The sequence below is a fragment of the Diospyros lotus genome, chromosome 14 (assembly GCF_014633365.1).
Source record: "Diospyros lotus cultivar Yz01 chromosome 14, ASM1463336v1, whole genome shotgun sequence".
Lineage (NCBI taxonomy): Eukaryota > Viridiplantae > Streptophyta > Magnoliopsida > Ericales > Ebenaceae > Diospyros > Diospyros lotus.
Window position 1 is genome coordinate 21,355,932 of NC_068351.1, and position 21,894 is coordinate 21,377,825.

The following is a 21,894-nucleotide window of genomic DNA, read 5'->3' on the forward strand; positions in this document are numbered from 1 at the left end:
TTATTTGTAGTGTTGAAAAATACATATTGATTTTCAGAAGCAAACATGTAACAGTCAAAACTAATTAATGCTCAACACAAAAAGAACAAAAAATGCAAGCTGAAATGTGCCTACATATTTAGATGGATGGGAAAATATGTTTTTGTGCTAATTTGCATTCAAAAAACCAAAGAGTACGTAACAAAATGGAAAGAAGTCAATTCTAGAAGCAATTAATTTTTCGCAGCAAAGACAAAGCTAGAGGCTAAATGTATAAACTTGTTTTAGTGAAAATATTAATGTTTAAGGAAGAGTCACAGGCTTGTCCTCAATACCAAAAGGAGCAAAAAATATATTTGACTTACATTGAAGATAATATATCTTAATTTAATAACAATATACCATAGATGTAATATGTCAAAGATTATATAAATAAGGGTTCACAAAAACAGGTTTTTTAATGAATTGACAATCTTTGATCGCCCAAATAGGTACATTTGGTCGACTAAATATGTTCCTTGAAATGGTTTGATACTTTCTAAATACGTTTAGTCGATCAAAAGTGACACTTTAGTCGACTAAATGATGACTAATGTATAGTTTGAGATTTTAGAAAATATTAATTTAGTAAAAAAGACAAATTGGTTAACTAAACGAGCGCACAATGATACTCTAGCATTTTGTTTGGATTTTGTCAACCAAAATAGGGTACTTAGTCTACTAAACTCACTAATTTGAGAAATTCAAAGAAAATGCTTTTTTAGGTTCAGTATTGGTAAACCAAAAACACTTATTTGGTTGACCATTTAGCAACCGAAACTTTAATTTTTTTTTTATTTTAGATATTGACATAATCCTTTCAGTAAATTGAGGTTTGTAATATATTAAGAAGATTTTACTAGGGATGCATTTTGGCAAAACTAAAAATGATTTATTTTGTTATTATAAAAAAAATATGGATTGTAACTTTGAGGTCAACAAAATAAATTCTTCCCCTCAGATAATGTTTAAACATTTAAAAAAAAAAAAAAAACTAAGATGATGGAATATGTTATCCCGACGAGTTGGAAAAAAGAAGAAGAAGAGAATTACCTATTTTAAGATCTAAATATGGATATAAGAAACTACAACCATCATGACAATATTGTCAGTTTGATTTTGATGATAGTGTTTTCACACAAAACTTTAGGTTCTCTTTTTGTTATTTTTATGCTATTTTTAATTTTTTAAAATAGTAAAAATGTGTTTACTTTTATATTTTTAAAAATACATTTTCGAAAACAATAAATTTTTTTGTAAAAAAAACTCAAAATAACAAAAATTTGTTTTGGTTGTTTTCATCATAAACACGCTCAAAAAATTTAAAACACAAAAAATAATACATAAAAAAAAATACTTTTTCAACAATCTCAAAATACAAAATTAAAAATGAATTTAAAACTGAAAATTGAAACACGAAAATAACATCTTAATAGGTGTTACTTGAATCTTTGATTTAAAACTATTTTGAACAATATTTGAAAACGATATTGAACTTGTTTTTTAGAATGAATGAATGGAAATTAATGGCTTTGAAAGTGTTGTGTCAAAATTTTAAATGTAGAGAAAATAGTTTTGAGAGAGGGAAAAATGCAAGAGTGTTTTTGAGCATTGAAATCCATTTTCTAAACAACTAGAGAATAAACTATCCATTGATTCTTTTAAACCATCAATTAACTAGATTGCATGCTCTCTGCATCTAGCTATCGATTGAATTCTTCCAAATAGTTGAAAGTTTTTAGCAAACTATTTGTAATACCCAGGAAATTATTAAGGGTATAAATGGTATTTAATGAAGGGTATAACCGGAATTATCGAAAGAATAAGGCTATAGGACACACTAACGCAGTTTTAGACAACCGAATCAGTCGGAGGGAGTACCTCGGACCCTAGATAGCCAAAGAAAATAGTATAGTATCGACAAGTGAATTGAATTATGATTTTTAGTGACGAAAGAAGTGGGATCAGAAACAATTTTCGGTACAGCTGGTGACCGAGCTGAGAAAACCAAATCGATGTAGGAGACGTCCGGAAGGTCAACGGAACCTGCTAAGGACCTATATTTTATGTATAGAACAACCCTTAAGTGATTTCGGGTTGAAACAAATGGATTTGAGGTCAAATCGATCAGCCGGACCTAAGTACAATTTTTTAAATTTGCCAGAGGAAGGTCAAAACGATAATTTTTTGAGAGTTTCGAGGATCAAATGAGAAGTACTAATCTTGTGGGTCTTAGTGGTATAGTTGGATTTATTAGGGGTATCATGGAAAGGGAAAAAATGGCATTTGAAGAAAACAGGGGGTGAAAGTGAAATAAAACAAAACTTCATAGTGTGAACGCGACGCCACACATGGCTGCCGACAGCCACCTCTGGAGGCATCGGGAAGGTCGCCTGGAAGCTTCAGAGTAGCCTTCATGTGATGATGAAGCCATTGAAGCTTGCTATTGGCCGAAGAAAGCCTTGAAGTGACCGGTATTAATGGAGAAAGTGATCGCCGATTCGGTTGGATTTTTTGAAGGCCATATCTCATGATTTAAGGCTATTCAATGGGATTAAAGGCTAGATTTGGGGATAAGGGGATAAGATCAACCGAGATTTGGTGGAAATCGGCGTCGAAAATGGGTATAAATAAGCAACGAAGGCCGAGGGTTTCAAAAGGAATCGAGAGAAATTCAGGGCGTTTTGGGTTGAATCGAGCAAAGAGGATATGGGGCTTTTGATTTTTGCATTGTGGGGAGCATTTCTGGAGAAAATGGGAGAGTTTGGCATAAGATTCTTCGAGTTTCAATGAGATGGCTGGAAAGTCGGGCTCGATGGAACCACGACCTGCAACAGCTTTTTAAGGCTTCTTTCGGCGATTATTTTCGGTGGTTGAGGGCTCCATTGAGGATGACTAGAGGAGGGCTTCAAGCCCCAGTAGTCAGATCGGGCATCGGAGGTCATCGCCGGTGACCGTGGCTGGAGAAGAAGATCAAAGAAGGCAGTTGGCGCGTGTGCACGTGCGGATTTCAGCCTCACCCACACGCTAGCGCATGAGGACGCGTGAGGTACAATCCGGGCCTAAAATTAATTCCATTATTTTTACAAAATTATTTTAGAAATATTGGTATAAAAATATTTGGAAGAATTGAGTGTTTGGTATTTATTAAGATTTTTCGAGAGGAATAAATGTTTGAAAAATAGAAAAAAATAGAGAAAATTATGGAAAAATTGAGGAAAATAGATTTTAATGCTTCATTAATTAAATATGGTGTTTAGGAAGTGTTGTGGCTCGAGGTTGCGTATAAGTTCAAGTATTTGGGATTTGGCACACAAATCGAGGTAATGCACAAGGATCGAAGCGATCCGAATATGTTCGAGGTGAGTGGTTTGACCCTAGTTTTACCTTTATTTTGAACATGTCTTGGTGTAAGTATAGCGGGTTCAGGTGAACGAGTGACACGGTAGGGCACTCGAGACCAGAACTCGGGATGCTATGCTTATGCATTTTATTTATGTATATATATGGCATCATTTGCATGTTGATCATGTGGTATATTGCATCAATTATTTTTACTTGCAAAAGAGTCGGTGCATGACGTGTGATTTTTCATATCATTGGGGCATTGGTTTCCGTGTCGTTGTTGGGTCCGTATGGGATGGGATGGGGTTTACTTGAGAATGGGACAAGGTTAATCCAAGTGAACGAGTGACACAGTAGAGCACTCGAGAGATTAAGTATGTCGCGGCAATGTCAACCCCAACGGTGTGTGGATTGGATTTTTCACGGGAGGTTGAGTATGTCAGGGAGATTTCTCAAGTTAGACGTGTTGCACGTTGTCGTTGTCTTTGTATGCCATGCTCGTATGTCTTTCATGCATTTTGTAAATTGTTTCATGCCGTCACTTAGATGTTTTGTCATCTAACTTGGGTTATGCCCCTGGAACGTTCAATGTTCCAGTCAGGGACTGCTGCGAGGGCAAGGACATGGCCGGTTGAAAGTCAACGGTGCTTAGATTGATAGTTGTTGTACACTTTGGGGTTTTTGTATGTATTCCAGCATGTGTATAAATAGTTGTACGATAACGTTGTTATCATTTGATTACTTGTATTACGTATTTCGTTATGGAAATGCTATGTAAGAATTACGGTATTTGATGTTAATGTATCCGCTGTATTATGATATCTCTCGTTTAGTTGTTAAGATTATTGATCTTGTTAAGTTAAACGGGCAAGACTGAGGTTTTTGGAATTTTGTACGTGCATGTGAAGGTTGTTCATGAAGCACCGTGCGTGATAATGTTAAATAAAAAAAAAAAAATTCGAAAATACCCTTATAGTGACATGCCCGACAAGGCGGGGTGTTACACTATTGACTAATTCTTTCAAATTGTTGACTCATTTTGACTAAATCTTAAAAAATTGTCAACTACTTATGGAAACTATTGAAAAGTTTTGTTTGTAAAACCCAAATGGCTATATTTACTTGTTTTCGATGGATTGATCTTCACCATCATTTTCTTCACAATAGCTAGAAATCTTCAAAATGGTGTGAAAAGGCTATAAATAAAGACATTTTGATGATCAAATAAGCTATTGAAAGCTTGGGCTTACACATTTAAAGATTAAAATTTCCAAATTACTCTATTTTTATTAAGCTTAATTGTTCATCTTCTAAATTATGTCAAGAGCTATTCTTTTCTTGTAAATCTTCTTGAAGCCTTTGTATTAGAGAGATTATCTTACATTTTAAGAGTTACATCTCTCATTTTTTGTTTGTACTTTTGGTTGTCTCAATTGTGCTAGAGAGTAAACTTGTTGTATTGGGTTAAGATTTGCATCCTAACATTGCACTGATGGATTTGAAAATATATAGTTGAGTGTTGAAATAGTGGATGTGGACAAGAAGAGTTGAATCACTATAAATCTTTTGTAAATCTCTTATGTCTCTTGTACATTTATTTTATTTCAAACATTGTAGTGCATTTTCACTCAAAATATTTTTATTATATCATTCAAACTTTGATCATTTTCAATAAATCTTTTTAAGGTAAAAAATATTTAATTACTCAATTCACCCCTTAATTATGCCATAAGCAAATCTTATCTAACAAATATAATAGCAAATAGGAATTTACCAAGAATTCAAAACATACTGTAGCACACACTCAAAACTATTTTTTTTTTTAATTCTTTAGTTGTTTTTTATACAACATTGTAATTTTTTTTTCTTATTTACTAATAATAATTAAATTAACGCATAAAGGATTAGCTGATATCAGATTGGGCCGTGAAATAATTTTCTTTTTTTACAAATATAAAATTTTAATTTATATTTTGCGTTTTTCACTACAAATTACTGAATTAGTAAAATATAATTATTAATCAAAGTTGTGAAATAAATATAGATTACATAGATTGGACTATATTATATTATATTATATCTCCGATCACGTGAAGATGAAGCGTGGATTTCACCAAACTCAATTGCAACTACTACTCCCTCTGGTCTTCAAACCCGATATACAAATCAAATCTTCATATGGCCGGACTCTAATCGAGCTGATTGATTGCGGAAGAAGAAGAAGAAGAAAAAGCGAAAATGGCGTACAAGGCTCTGGATTCGGTCACCTCCTCCGATATCGAAGCTCTAGGGGTAGCGTCAGATGTTGCAGAGAGGTTTTACGAAAATCTCTCCGAAATCGTCCGGAATTACGGGGCGGCCACTCCGGCCACTTGGAATCGCATCTCCAAGGAGCTTCTGACGCCGGAACTTCCCTTCGCTCTTCATCAGATGATGTTTTATGGCTGCTACAAGGACTTCGGCCCCGATCCCCCCGCCTGGTTACCCGACCCGTAAGAAATCTGTCTCGGTCCTCTTTGTGTTGCTTGTGCCGGCCGCCTCTGGTAGTTGGGGAACTCCAGTTTGTGCTCTTTGTTTTTTATTTTTTTAAGATTTGGGGAGTAGGGTTTATTAAAATATATATATATAATGATATAATCTTTATTAAAATAAAAAATTAAATATAATTCAATTTCTAGATTAATTTTTTTTTGTATTTCTAATATTTAAATTTATTTTTCAAACTTTTTATGAAAAATTGAAATTAAAATTTTATAAAAATTTAAAAATAAAAAAAAACTCAAAATCATTTTCTACAACTAAACTCTTCCTTTTGCTTCTCTATTTTTTTGTTGTTTTTCTTTTTTAATTTGAAAAGAATAATGATAGATTTTTTGCCTAGTGAGTTGACTCAAATGTTCATGCATGGACAAAAAGGTCATTTCGCGCCCTCCACAACTCATTCGGCTTCTCTATTCGTCAAAGTATTCCTTCGGAAAATCAAATTTTCTCCTAGTTTTGCTTTTATTATTTTTTGTATTAAACCAAACTGGAAAACCAATATTACTATTGCTGCATTTTCTCTCCCGAGCCTCGCTCTCAAGTGAAAATTCCATTCAAGTGAAATTTGAGAGGGCTTTAGAAATTCTTTCTAATGCTTAAGTCAATAGAGCGATGGAAAATTAAGGGAAGCTTTGATGACCGGAAAGAGCAGGGAGACAAAGAGAGACAGTATCAAAGTAGGGGAGTGAGCTTGTCTGGATATACCTATAGGTTTGGCCCGCCCCTTTATACGTGTAGTCTCGCCTGCTTCATGCCCATGACTGTTGACATAGAGTTATGGGTGGTTGGATTCGCGATATTGAGGGGGAGCGGGTGTGTGCTTCATTTCCTGGCGCCTCGTGGATGCCTTCTCAGGTGTCGTGGGTGCCGCCAAATCGTGGGCTTTATCCGCGGCTGAATTTCCTAGCGTGATGGACAATGGGTCCTGCAACCAGGTGGAACGGCTCCGCTGGCTGCTTGCGTGGCCTTTTTTTTGCATGTAGTGCCCGGTAGGTCCACGCGTATAGGTGAGGTGGAACCTTGGCATCATCAATCACTTAAAAATGTAATGAAACTAAGTGACATTTATAATCGTACAATCGAAACAATAATGATATCTTCACACACACTAATCTAATCAATCTACAACATTTTATATACAAATTAACCCACACTCCTCCCATCAAACTAAAAGATAGAAAAGCAAACTCATAAAACATGGATACATGATCCCTCCATTTGTGGAATCCCATAAAGTATGAATTCTTTGTCCCCATTTACTACACTGTCCCTCAAATTGTAGAATAGATATTGGTTATTCCCAACTTGCAAATACAGATATTGAAACTTAATTTCTGAAGTACTTTGATTAAAACATCAGATTTTTGCAGTATTCTAAAATACGCTAGGCTCTGGTCGGGCGGCCGACGGGGGCCTAGGAAAAATGTTGCCTGCTTGCAAGCAGCAAGCCATCTTGTTGCAACAAGCAACAAAGAGGAAGATGGCTTGTTGCTTGACGAAGATGGTGCAGCAAGTAGCAAGGAGCAAGGAGGAAGATGACCATACGTATTGAAGGAAGAAGAGTGAGAACTAGCAAGGAAACAACGCCCCGATCGGTGGCGAGAGAGAGAGAAACGATGAGATCGGTGGCGGCAACAAGTCCGACGAGAGATAGTGAACGGGAAAGCGACAAGAGAGAGTAACGACGAGTGAGAAAGAGAGGGAATGATAATTGGCTCAGGTCATGTGCAACCTAGGTGGTTAGGCGGCTCGGGCCAAGCGACGACCCAGGCGGTTAGGCGCCGATCGGGCCTGACGGTGCCTAGGGGTGTCGATTTGGACTGATTTGCGGCTGCCAAGGGTCGCCTAGGCTGCCTTTTAGGACACTGGCTTCTTGGGACTTGGTAGGAATGTAGGACATGACAATAGTCCAATTCTTAATCTGTGACTTGATGAAATCTCTGTCAATTCTCACATGTTTTATTCGATCATGTTGAATTGGATTATGGACTACACTGATAGCTGATTTACTGTCACTAAACAACTTCATAAGACCTGTTACTGGCATGTTTAAGTCTATCATCAACCTCTGTATCCAAATGAGTTCACATATTCCTTGAGCTATTGCTCTATACTCTGCTTCTGCATTGCTTCAAGCAACCACGGACTATTTTTTGCTTCTCCATGTCATTAAATTATCCCAAACTTTTGTGCAATACCCGGTTGTTGACTTGTTATCATCAATAGCTCCTGCACGATTTGCATCTGAAAAACCAACAATATCCCTGACTTCAGTCTTTTTAAACAATAACTTTTTTCCAGGACTTCCTTTTAAATACCTCAGGATCTAGTTTGTTGCCTCCATGTGCCTTTTTGTGGGAGCATGCATGAACTGGCTTACCACACTCACACTAAAGGCAATGTCTGGTCTTATGAGTGATAGGTAGATGAGTTTTCCTACCAAATGCTGATAGCTCTTTCTATTCACTGGAGGATCAGTATCTGACACCTTGTGCTTCCAATTGCGCTCCAAGGGCATACTAGAAGGTTTACACCCAAGTTTTCCTGTCTTTTTAAGTAAGTCAAGTGTGTACTTTCTTTGTGAAATGAAGATCTCTTTGTGACTTCTTGTAACCTCTATTCCAAGAAAGTATCTAAGTTCTCCAGGATCTTTTATCATGAATTCAGTTAGAAGTCTCTTTTTGAGATTTCCAATTTCCATTTCATCATCATCTATGATCACCATATCATCTACATATACAATGAGTATTGCTTGTTGTCTTGACTTATTCTTCTTCATGATATCTTGCTCTTGTGATCATAAGGTTTTGATAATGACAAATATAATGACAAATAATATAAGATTAATTATGATTGGAATTAATGTATCTTATGTGATCAAAAATCAATTTCATGAAGTTGTGCAAAAAGAAATGAAGTTGGGCTATGCTATTGTTTCCATCTCAAAGCAAATCAAGTCGACAAGATTTCAAGCGTTTCTTTGCAAGTTTGGTCGACTAACATAATGTTTTTATTTTTCAAAAGGTTGACTTGGTCGACTAACATCAAGCCTTGGTCAACTAATAGTGTGCTTGTTTTTTGTCTTGGTCTACTAATCTTAAGCCTTGGTCGACTAATAGTGCATTTGTTATGTCTTGGTCGACTAACTCTTTAAGTTGGTCAACAGAAGGTCAGCCCTGGTCGATTAAGTGTCATGCTTGTTTTTATCTTGGTCGACTAAGTGCTCTAGTGTTTTGTGACTTGGTCAACTAACCTTTTTCTTCTGTCGACCAAGCTTATTATTTTTCCAAATTCTGTCGACTAACCATTTTTCTTCTGTCGACTAAGCCTTTCGCAGAATTCATAACGGCTAGTTTTTGGCCGCATTTAATGCTCGCCTAACTACCGCAATGGCTCAATTTTTGGATTTTTCTGCCATCATCTATAAATAGGTGGTTGAAGGAGTTGAAGGCTGCTGAATAACATTTATTACGATCAACTACTGAGCATACACTTTGTCTTTGTGCTTTCAACTTGTACTTTCTCTCTTGCGTTTCATTTAAAGGCTTTGAAATCTACTGTTTCATTCATTAACAGCCTCATATTTATTGTAGAGAGAATTTATACTAAGAGTATTTAACTCTTAGATTTAGCTTCATTGTATTCATCACAGTTTACTTAGCGTAAGCTAGAAGGCCCATTCGAGTGGGAGGTTTGTAATTTCCTAGTCGAGGACTAGAGAATCTACTCGGTTTGAGTAGGGGGTTAATAGTGGATTTGTTTCTAAATCCTTAGTGGGAAGATAAGGTAGTGGATTAAGCTTGGAAAACTGGAAAACCAATAGTACTATTGCTGCATTTTCTCTCTATTTCACTCGATATCTCTCTCCCCCTCCGTCTCTCCCGAGCCTCGCTCTCAAGTGAAAGTTCCATTCAAGTGAAATTTGAGAGGGCTTTAGAAATTCTTTCTAATGCTTAAGTCAATAGAGCGATGGAAAATTAAGGGAAGCTTTGATGACCGGAAAGAGTAGGGAGACAAAGAGAGACAGTATCAAAGTAGGGGAGTGAGCTTGTCTGGATATACCTATAGGTTTGGCCCGCCCCTTTATACGTGTAGTCTCGCCTGCTTCATGCCCATGACTGTTGACATGGAGTTATGGGTGGTTGGATTCGCGATAATGAGGGGGAGCGGGTGTGTGCTTCATTTCCTGGCGCCTCGTGGATGCCTTCTCAGGTGTCGTGGGTGCCGCCAAATCGTGGGCTTTATCCACGGCTGAATTTCCTAGCGTGATGGACAATGGGTCCTGCAACCAGGTGGAACGGCTCCGCTAGCTGCTTGCGTGGCCTTTTTTTTGCATGTAGTGCCTGGTAGGTCCACGCGTATAGGTGAGGTGGAACCTTGGCATCATCAATCACTTAAAAATGTAATGAAACTAAGTGACATTTATAATCGTACAACCGGAACAATAATGATATCTTCACACACACTAATCTAATCAACCTACAACATTTTATATACAAATTAACCCACACTCCTCCCATCAAACTAAAAGATAGAAAAGCAAACCCATAAAACATGGATACACGATCCCTCAATTTGTGGGATCCCATAAAGTATGGATCTTTTGTCCCCATTTCCTACACTCTGCCTCAAGTTGTAGAATAAATGTCGGTCATTCCCAACTTGCAAATATAGATATTAAAACTTGATTTGTGAAGTACTTTGATTAGAACATTAGATTCTTACAGTATTCTAAAATGCGTTAGGCGCTAGTCGGGCGGCCAACGAGGGCTTAGGAAAAATGTTGCCTGCTTGCAAGCAACAAGCCATCTTGCTGCAGCAAGTAACAAAGAGGAAGATGGCTTGTTGCTTGACAAAGATGGCACAACAAGTAGCAAGGAGCAAGGAGGAAGATGGCCATACGTACTGAAGGAAGAAGAGCGAGAACCGGCAGGGAAAGAACAACCTGATCGACGGTGAGAGAGAGAGAAACGATGAGATCGATGGCGGCAACAAGTCCGATGAGAGACAATGAACGAGAAAGCAACGAGAGAGAGTAATGACGAGTGAGAGAGAGGGGGAATGATAATCGGCCCAGGTTGTGCGTGACCTAGGTGGTTAGGCGGCCCAGGCTAGGCGACGACCCAGGCGGCTAGGCACTGATTGGGCCCGATGGTGCTTAGGGGCGTTGATTTGGACTGATTCATGGCTGCCAAGGGGCGCCTAGGCTGCCTTTTAGAACACTGGCTTCTTGAGACTTGGTAGGAATGTAGGATATGGCAATAGTCCCATTCTTAATCTCTAACTTGATGAAATCTCTATCAATTCTCACATGTTTTATCCAATCATGTTGAATTGGATTATGGACTACACTGATAGCTGATTTGCTGTCACTAAACAACTTCATAGGACCTGTTACTGGCATGTTTAAGTTTGTCATCAATCTCTATATCCAAATGAGTTCACATGTTCCTTGAGCTATGGCTCTATACTCTGCTTCTGCATTGCTTCAAGCAACCACGGACTATTTTTTGCTTCTCCATGTCACTAGATGACCCCAAACTTTTGTGCAAAACCCGGTTGTTAACTTGTTATCATTAACAGCTCCTGCCCAGTCTGCATTTGAAAAACCAACAATATCCCTGACTCCAGTCTTTTTAAACAATAACCCTTTGCCAGGACTTCCCTTTAAATACCTCAGGATCTGGTTTGTTGCCTCCATGTGCCTTTTTGTGGGAGCATGCATGAATTGGCTTACCACGCTCACACTAAAGACAATGTCTGGTCTCATGAGTGATAGGTAGATGAGTTTTCCTACCAAATGCTGATAGCTCTTTTTATTCACTGGAGGATCAGTATCTGACACCTTGTGCTTCCAATTGCGCTCCAAGGGTATACTAGAAGGTTTATACCCAAGTTTTCCTGTCTCTTTAAGTAAGTTAAGTGTGTACTTTCTTTGTGAATGTGAAATGAAGATCTCTTTGTGACTTCTTGTAACCTCTATTCCAAGAAAGTATCTAAGTTCCAAGATCTTTTATCATGAATTCAGCTTGAAGTCTCTTTTTGAGATTTCCAATTTCCATTTCATCATCACCTATGATCACTATATCATCTACATATACAATGAGTATTACTTGTTGTCCTGACTTATTCTTCTTCACAAACAGGGTGTGATCAGCTGCCCTTGGCTGTATCCAAGATCCTTCATAATAGTGCTGAATCATGTAAACCAAGTCCGAGGTGATTGTTTCAAACCATAAAGGGCATTTTTTAGCTTACATACTTTATCTGGATTTCCCTTTCCTTCAAATCTAGGAGGCATTCTCATATATACTTCCTCTTCTAATGTGCCATTGAGAAAAAACATTCTTGATGTCTAACTGGTGTAGTCTCCAATCTAAATTAGCAGCAATAGATAATAGAACTCTGATTGAGTTAAGCTTGGCAACTGGTGCAAAGGTTTCTTCGTAATCAATTCCATAGGTTTGAGTAAAATCTTGTGCTACTAGTCTTGACTTATATCGTTCTATAGTTCCATCTGGTTTATACTTCACTGAGAATATTTATTTACTACCAACTGTTTTCTTCCCTTTTGGTAACTTCACCATCTCCCAAGTCTCATTATCATTTAACGCTTTCATCTCTTCTAGCACAACTTTCTTCCAATTTGGATCTTAAAGTGCCTCTTGAACATTTCTAGGAACATGAATCTCATCAATTTTTACAATGAAGGTTTTGAAATTTCCTGATAACTTAGTATGTGCAATATAATCCGATATAGGATACTTAGAATTTCTCATACAAGATCTTACCCCCTTCCTTATGGAAATCGGAAGATTAATGCTATTGATAGGTTCTTCTTCCTCGCAACTTGACTCAAATTTTCTCATCCTCTTCTTGATTATCCGTCGTAATAGGATCTGCCATCGGTTCATACTCTTGAGTTTGCATTGGAGTTTGTGGTCTCCTAGAGTAAACCATAATTGGTTTTGGGTCTATAGTGTTAGATTCTCCCCCTTGATCTATATCACCACTGTTTTTGGACACAGAATTGGATTGGGAAGGAAAGGATGAGGAGATTGAAAGAAAAGGCTCGAAGAAATTGGGTTTCTAATGTTTGTCTCCTTGAGAATTAATCTCCCCCTGGAGAGAAACATGGGGGTAGAAGGTTTGATCTTCGACAAAGGAAACATCATATGAGATCATAAATTGTTTCGTAAAAGGATGATAGCACTTATAGCCCTTTTGTGTGGTGGAGTAACCAAGAAAGACACATTTGAGAGTTTTAGGATCAAACTTTCCCCAGTTGGTTTAAACATTATGAACAAATACCACACACCCAAACACACGAGGTTCAAGAGAATTATGAACCCAAGAGGAAGGAAAGACATATAACAATGCATTGAAGGGTGTTTGATATTAAAGGACTTTGGAGGGAACACGATTGATAAGAAATGTTGATGCAAGAATGGCTTCATCCCAAAAAAGAGTGTGGAACATGACTAGCAAACATGATGGATCGAGCAACTTCCAGTAGGTGACGATTTTTTCTCTTAACAACTCCATTTTGTTGAGAAGTATATGCACATGAACTTTGATGAAATATCCCATATTCTTGGAGATATTCATTCAGTTCATGGGAAAAATACTCTCTACCATTATTTGTTCGAAGAATATGGATAGATGACTAGAAAACATTTGTGACAAGCTTGTGGAATTGTTTAAAAATTTTAGTCATTTTAGATTTTTCTCTCATCAAGTAAGCCCAACATTCCTAGGTATGGTTATCAATAAAGGTAACAAACCATCGTTCCCAGGTTAAATTTAGCACTCGTGATGGTCCTCACACATCACTATGAATTAAATGGAATGGAGTAGAAGGTTTGTACGTGTGAGGTGGATAAAATGCACATGCTTGTTTAACAAGAGTACAATGATCACACTGGAATGATGAAGGATCTTTATTAACGAATAGATGAGGGTATAGGCGCTTTACATAAGAGAAACTAGGGTAACCTAATCTATGACGACACAACAAAACATTGGAATTAGAGAATAAGGAAAAAACAATAGGTAATTTTGGTCTTGAAGGAGAACCAACACCTGACAAGTAATAGAGACCATTTCGCTCCTCAACATTCCCAATCGCCCTTTCCGATGACAAATCTTGAAATTTACAATAAGAGGGGAAAAACGTTACTGAACAGTTCAAATCCTTGGTTAATTTACTCACTGAAAGTAGATTGCACTGTAGATTTGGAACATGAAGAACTGAATTTAATTTCAACCCATTAAGTTCCATATCTCCTCTCCCTGTTGTTGTGCACATGGACCCATCTGCTACAGTAATATCAACATTTTCCTTACATGGTTGATAGTTACTGAATTCTGTATTGGAGCTTGTCATACGGTCAGAAGAAATCCAAGTATTATGTGAGTCTTTATATGACAATAACGAAACAATACCTTTATGTGATGTAAGCACTGCAGAGCTAGTAGAAGTTGATGAGATAGTTATAGAGGCATTTGTCACTAATGAGGAAGTCATCAGTTTTCGAAGAATTTCCATCAGCTCTGCTGTGAGTGGTTAAGAGGTTGCATTAGTTGTTATCTCAGCCATATAAGCATTCTTTTTCCTCTGGCTTCATGGCTTTCAATCTAGTGGCTTGCCATGAATATCCCAACACATGTCTTTGGTATGGTTGGGCTTTTTACAATGCTCACACCACATCCACTTGTCCTTTCCAAGAGTTCCTTTTGCATTGTATCCTTCATTTCGTTTTGCTACTAAAGTAGATCCCTGGACTACTGTTTCAGTGAATGAGCTCTGTACTGGAGAGGATATCACTTTTCTCCTTGTTTCTTCTCGTCGAACTTCAGCAAACACCTCTTTCAGGTTGGGTAAAGGCTTCGTGCCAAGTATACGTCCTCGAACGTCAACAAATTCTTGATTTAGCCCTTGTAAGAAATCAAATATTCGATTTTTTTCTACCATCTTATTATATAGGACTCCATCATCAATACACTTCCATTCAATATTGTGAAACAGATCAATTTGTTGCCACAATTATAAGAGCGTATTAAAATACTTAGTGACAGATAATGTATCTTGTCGAGTGTTTCAAATCTTAGAGCGAACCTCAAAACTTTGTGATATATCCTCAAGGTTTGAGTACATTTCTTGTACTGCATTCCACACATCTTTTGCTGTTTGGTAGAATGGGTACAAACACCCAATCCTTTTCTCCATAGAGTTTATCAACCATGCCATCACAATTGAGTTTTTTGCTTCCCATACACTATAGGTGACAAAATTTGATGGAGGTGCTACCGTTGCTCCTGTCAAATATCCTATTTTTCCTCTTCCCTTGATCACAAGCAATACTGATTGATACCACTCTCTAAAATTACTCTCGTTCAATTTATGAGAGGTGATTTGTATTGTGGGATTTTCAGAATGACCGAGAACTAAGGATAATTGGGGGCTGGAGATAGTCGAAATGCTGGTCGATTTTGTTGTGGATGTATTGGAGTTGGTCATTTTATTGGTAATGGTGGCTCCCAGTATGAAATCAGAAGGACGCTACACACCAGATCTGAGACTGTGAAAATCAAATCTGAGGTTGAGGTCTGATAGGCTACCATGAAAGATTGAAGAAGAGGAATAGGATAAAAAGAGTAGGGAGCAGCAGTAGAAGTTCATTGGAGAACCGACCAAGTTGGACGGCGATGAGTAGTGGATGGCGGCGGTGGCCGACGACGACATATAGCGACGAAACAATCAAGATCTATATGGGCTGAGAAAGACGAGTCCAACGGTGGTAACAATGTTGCGATTATGGCACCGGAGAGAGAGATCGGAGCAAAAACAATCTCAGTGCACTGATTCAATGGGCGGCGTGTGGAGGCTTAACGGCGGTTGGGCTCCGAGGGGGTGGCTGATTTGAGGCCGGCGACAGTGATGGTGGTGAGTCTGGTGCTTAACTCGACAGGGTGGACGGTGCTGCACATAGTGGCAATCAAGGGAAGGGCAGCAGTGCTGGCTGAGTTGGTTCGAGTCAGGCTCGAGTGGACCTGGGTGTTGATCGATCATGGCGAGACCAGGTTGCACCTCTGCGTGAGGAATAATAGGGTTTGAAGGTGTTGGTGGTGGTGGTGCGACTGGCAGATCTCGCCTTGAAGCCCCAACAGAATGATGGCGAGCACAACTGCGGCAGGAGACCAAGCGATGGTGGTGAGCGTCGGCTATGGAAGGCCTGTAACCACGATGGAAGACCGCGGTGCTTGGCGAGGAGACGGTCGCGGAGGATTGACGGAAATTGGAGATGCACGCAGCTTCGGGAAACGACGGACGGGAGACCCTTTGTCTTCTCTGCTTTTGGTGCTTGACGGCAATGACAAATTCGTTTGCTAGAATGGTGGTAGATTGACGGCGGCCGTGGGTGGCTCTATTACCATATAATCGTACAAGTGAAACAATAATGATATCTTCACACACACTAATCTAATCAACCTACAACATCTTATATACAAATTAACCCAGACTCCTCCCATCAAACTAAAAGATAGAAAAGCAAACCCATAAAACATGGATACATGATCCCTCAATTTGTGGGATCCCATAAAGTATGAATCCTTTGTCCCCATTTCCTACAACATTGGTTTAATTTAAGCTGAAAAAGGACATAATTATTGAATGACTAAGTTGTATTTGATAGTAGGAGAAGTGATTAATACATGAATTTATAAATCATAGTGCTGTAAGAGCATTTATGTAATGTAAGCTGGAAATCAGTGTTGCAAGTGCATTTGTCTGCTGGAACTGAATCACATTATAAGATCAGGACAATATAGAGTTAGAATTCGTTGGTGGTAGGCAACCTGCACAGAACTTTTTGTTTTGCCTTTTTTGTTTTTCCCCTTTTACTGGATGGAATAAGTTGATTTGATGGAACTCAAACTGGAAACAAAACAGTATGGCATGCACACTTGTGTTGGATGGAATTGAATCCCATTATAGATCAATGTTAATGCAGTTGTGGGAATGTAATCTATAACCAATTTTTGGGGAACTAGGCTATTGGATTCATATTCAAGAGAACATAGAATTTCATGAGCATTTGTATTAGCTGGAATTGAATGGCTTTATAAGAGATTGATATTGAAATAGTTACAATTTGTTTCTGGGTACAAAATCTCATTTTGTATATTCTGATAGGTTAAGGTGTCAACTAAGGAACATGCAATAGAATTGTTCAAGCAAAGGACAGTAAGATATCCAAATTCAAAAATTCAAAAAAGGAGAGAATTTATGCTTTTTATTTTCCTGATACTAGTGTTTGCATTTAGAATTTATATGTTTTTGTGCTGACAACTGTTTGGTTCTTTCTTGTTGCATCTGTAAGGGAAACAGCAGCCTTCACCAATGTTGGCCAGCTGTTGGAGAAGCATGGGAAAGAGTTCCTGAATTCAAGATATACAGACCCTATATCAAGCTTCTCTGAATTTCAGAAATTTTCAGTGTCAAACCCTGAGGTTTATTTCAGAGTTCTTTAAATCTTGGTTTATTTATTGAGCTCTTGAGTTTTATTCCTACAACCTATATGAACCACGGGTCATTAAAATGTGTGCTGCTTTTTTGTCTCTCCTGTTAGGCTTATTGGAAATCTATATTGGATGAAATGAATGCATCATTTTCAGTGCCTCCTGAATGCATTTTACATGAAAATCCATCACACCCAGGAGGTCAATGGCTACCTGGAGCACATCTGAATCTGGCAAAGAATTGCTTGAGTCTGAATGGGAAGAGAACTCTTGAAGATACAATGGTGATATGCCGCGATGAAGGAGATAATGAAACACCTATAAAGAAGACGACTCTCAAGGAACTGCGCACAGAGGTTTGGTATGATTCTTTCCATTTTAATGTGTTTTGGAGTTGATGTGTGTTAATTTTCAAACTGACATTCAATTGCTCTTTAAGGATGATTTTTTCAGTGTTTATATATTCTGGCATGTTTACCATCTCTATTACTTTATGCTGTTGGTTCTATCTTATATTTTTTTTATTTTTGCTTGTGGTTTCTATCATATATTTTGATAAGCAAATAATTCATATTTCGTCAAAAAAATGACAAAAATAATGAATAGTTGTTTCACACCTGCATTGATCTCATAGGAGAATCATCATGATATCTACACTATTTGCTCATTGTTGGTTCCCTTCTGTGGTTTATTCTCAAAACTGGTATAAGGCCTTTGCTGCGACAATGTATTATTTTATATATTGCATGGCTTTCAAGCAATGTTGTTTTTCAGAACTGTTAAGATATGATCTTTACATTAGGCAACTATATATCATGCATATATCATTAGGTGTTTTGTATTTATCTTTAGAATATGTCATTTCCTTTCACTAGAGTAGGATACAAGTTTATAATCCTTGTGCATTACCATGAACAAGAATGAAATAAGCTGAATAGTTGGGAAAGCTTACTCAAGTAATTGGAAAGTTTACTCGAGTAATAGGGAAAACTTAGTCTAGTAATAGGGAAAGCTTACATGACTTTTCATTGTATTCAAGTATTGAATATATTTACAAGAAATCTTCTACAATATCTCCTAAAAAACAGGAACAAATTTAAATTAGGCTTAGAAGATAAAGTTCATCACTGAACTTTAAATTTGCTGGAATTATCTCTTGTAAACTGCCTCATCCCTTTAATCTTAGAACCTTATCACTTTAATTTTTGTAAGCCTCTCTTATCTCCAAACAACCTTATCACTTCATTCAGTAATCTTGTAAATTCCTAACAACCTTATCACTTAGTTCTTGGCCACGAGACAAATAATCAGGATTTTTAATTTTCCAACAAAATGTATATTAAAGAAGGTTCATTGATAAAGAATGCTATATTAGAATTGGAATTACATAAATAAACTAGTTTTTTACATAGACTCCTCTATGGCTCTACGGCACAACACTAATAGAGGAAATGTAGACATGACTTGTTTTGCTAAAACTGAATTGATGGTGGGAGGAGGGGGGAGGGGGGGCTGGGATAATGCACCTAATTTGTATGTGTAGGAGACTATTCACTTTCTCAAGGAGGATTTCTAACAAAATTAGTTATTTGGAGGAGTTCAAATATGAAATATTCATATATAACTGTGAGGAAGTTCACTATTACCTTTGGTCCTGATGATTAATGGTTAAAGCTTACACCGTTCTTTGCCTCATCTTACATTTTTAATCTTAAGGCTGTCAAAGTTTTACAAGAGTTTGCCTCTACAGCACAATCACATAATTTCTTCTTTTTCATCTGGAGTGGCTTGGAACCATCACTTGCATTTTTTCAGTGGGATGGACATACATATAATTCTTTGTTTTGCAGTGATCAGGTAGTTGCTTGGGATAAACCTTATGAAAGAACTAAACCAGTACCATCTTAAGCTTCCTACACTAGATGCATGTGCTTTAACAGTGTAATAGAACAATGTATTTCTTATCACCCTTGAATGGTATGTACAACCTTTATATGCTCGAACATAGACTATTAAAAAAGGAAATAATATATCCTACATAGAACAATGTATTTCATATCACCCTTGAACGGTATATGGTTACTATATTGTAGAGATACTATATACAAATCAGATCTTAACAGATATATGGTTACTATATTGTAGAGAGATACTATACACAAATCATATCTTAACTAATAGCATTCTGGACTTGACATACATGCTGATGGGGCTTTGACTAGCCTGAAACATGTGTATTGTTTGAGAATGAACATCTATTCTGGTTCCTTTAAAGAAGCCAAAAATAGAAGTGGTGATGTCAATTTATGGAATCATACATCAATGCTGACACATTCAGGTAACTATGTTGGAAATTCCATCAGATTTCCTGTCCACTGTTTCTAGTCCCCGGCTGTTAGAAAATTAATTAACAGGATGGCAAGTTTTGCATGGACTTGTGGAACTGAAAAGACCAAAAATTGGTGTTATGTTGATAAACCCTATTATACTCACTCTACTTTTATCTAATTGATTGTGAGGAGCATGTGTGCAATATCAACAATTTTAGTGTTAGTATTTTGTGATAGGGTAGTCAAAGTGGTTTCTTCTCGCTTGATTCTAGATTGTTGGCTTCTTTGGAGCACTTAGATACTCACAAGATAATTAATGGATCTTTAATTTGGTACACCATGTAAGAGTGTATTCCTTTTTCTTTTATTTGTTTATTTTCTTGGCCTAGTATAAGTCTATTCCTTGAAAACATTAAGTTAATAAGGCTTTGAGTTGTATACTGAGAGGTTAAGACTTCTGAGATAGTTGTCTTTAGTGTGCCAAAAAGATTGAAATCGTAGACTGCATTGTACGATAGGTTACTTCTTGTAACATGCCATGCTTGCTATGTGGCATACACAATTGCACCTTAAATCCTTTTGAATAATTGTGTTAAGCATTTATTTCTCTTCATGTGTTCTTTTCTTTTCTGGAAGACAATTGTCCAGCTGTAAATATTTTGGAACGTGAACATGTTGAAATCTGTTTGCAGGTTAGTCGCCCATGCCCTTGAGACACTTGGATTGGACAAAGGATCTGCAATTGCAGTAGATATGCCTATGGATGTGATATCTGTGGTGATCTACCTGGCTATTGTTCTGGCTGGCTATGTGGTTGTATCCATTGCTGATAGTTTTGCTCCAAGTGAGATTGCAACCAGGCTAAGAATATCAAAGGCAAAAGCAATCTTTACCCAGGTTAATAACTGCCGTAGTCCATTCGTTCCCCCTTCAGTAACATGAAAGATTAACTTAACAAATTGCCAGTAGTGTTTATGAGTTAATATATCCGTGTTTTCTGATGTGAGTGAGAAAAGCTGTTTGAGATTATCACAGATCCTTATATTATTATACTAGTATTATACTGGAAGAGAAATAGGGATCAAAGAAGGAAGGAGTATTTTGGAAGATGGAAAAGAAGAACAACTCAAAGCAAATTAGGATTAGGTTTCTTTTTTATTTTGTTTTCAAATATATTTGGTAGCATAATTTGTTTTCAAAATAAATTAGGATTAATATCTTTTCTTTTTACAACCATAAATTAGTAATTCTTCTTTAATTTGTTAACCATCAAATATATATTTTATGGTTAACAAATTAACTAATAACCTTAATTGTTAAGATTGAGGCCTTTTTAGAGAAAAACATTCACTCATCCAAAGCCTATGATTGGGGCACGTTTTGAAATAGGGTTCACCTTGACAGGAATAGGGCTCACCTTGATAGGAGAGGTGATAGAATCTCATAGGGATTACAAAAGGCATAAGAGTCACATTAGGAGGTGTGGGTTATGCTAATTCTGCAACACATCATGATAAAGCAACTATGAAGCATGTTAAGTTAGAAGTCCCAATTTTGATGGTCACCTAGATCCCTAGGTTTTTACCTAGTGGATTAATGACATGGATTGGATATTTTAATGGTATAATTTTTTAAAAGATAGAATTGCTAGGTTTATCCATTTGAAATTCACTAGGAGTGCTTGTCTTTTTTGGGAAGGTGCAGAAGCCCTTTTACCAAGGCAATGCTAGCTTTGAGTTATGGATTGGTTTCCTGCAAGTGACTTTGTTCCAAGTTTTCTTTCAAACCCTCCAGAAAACATGAAGTTAGTTGAACTGCCGGTATCCACAAGGATTCTGTGCACCTTGAAATTGGAGATGACTGCAGGCCAGACAATTGCATCTTTGTGCAAGAGCTTGAATCCCTCCCAGTCTCACAAAAAAAAGGAAGGTATGATTGCACTCAGTTTTTCAATGAAGTGCATCCCACCGAGTTGGTTTCTCTAGGGTAAAGAGTCTCCATGTGATCTTATCTCTTTCCTGCACTAATAATTTCCTTAAGCTGCTCCATATCCCTTGGCCTTTTCCTTTCTTCCCAAGATTTTTCCTTTTTCTTTGTCAATAGCAGCTGCTTGACGTTTATATACATCTATGCTCGA

The 21,894-nt window shown here is 37.3% G+C and overlaps 1 protein-coding gene across 1 annotated transcript in view; it reads left to right on the forward strand.

The window, feature by feature from the left end:
* The first annotated feature begins 5,459 nt into the window (after nt 1–5,459).
* The window catches only part of LOC127790011 (probable acyl-activating enzyme 17, peroxisomal), a 72,320-nt gene continuing 55,885 nt past the window's right edge, over nt 5,460–21,894 (forward strand). The window contains 4 exon segments of the mRNA XM_052319209.1: nt 5,460–5,855; nt 17,289–17,418; nt 17,538–17,788; nt 20,450–20,654. Coding sequence (XP_052175169.1) covers nt 5,602–5,855; nt 17,289–17,418; nt 17,538–17,788; nt 20,450–20,654 — 840 coding nt within the window. The 5' untranslated portion in view covers nt 5,460–5,601.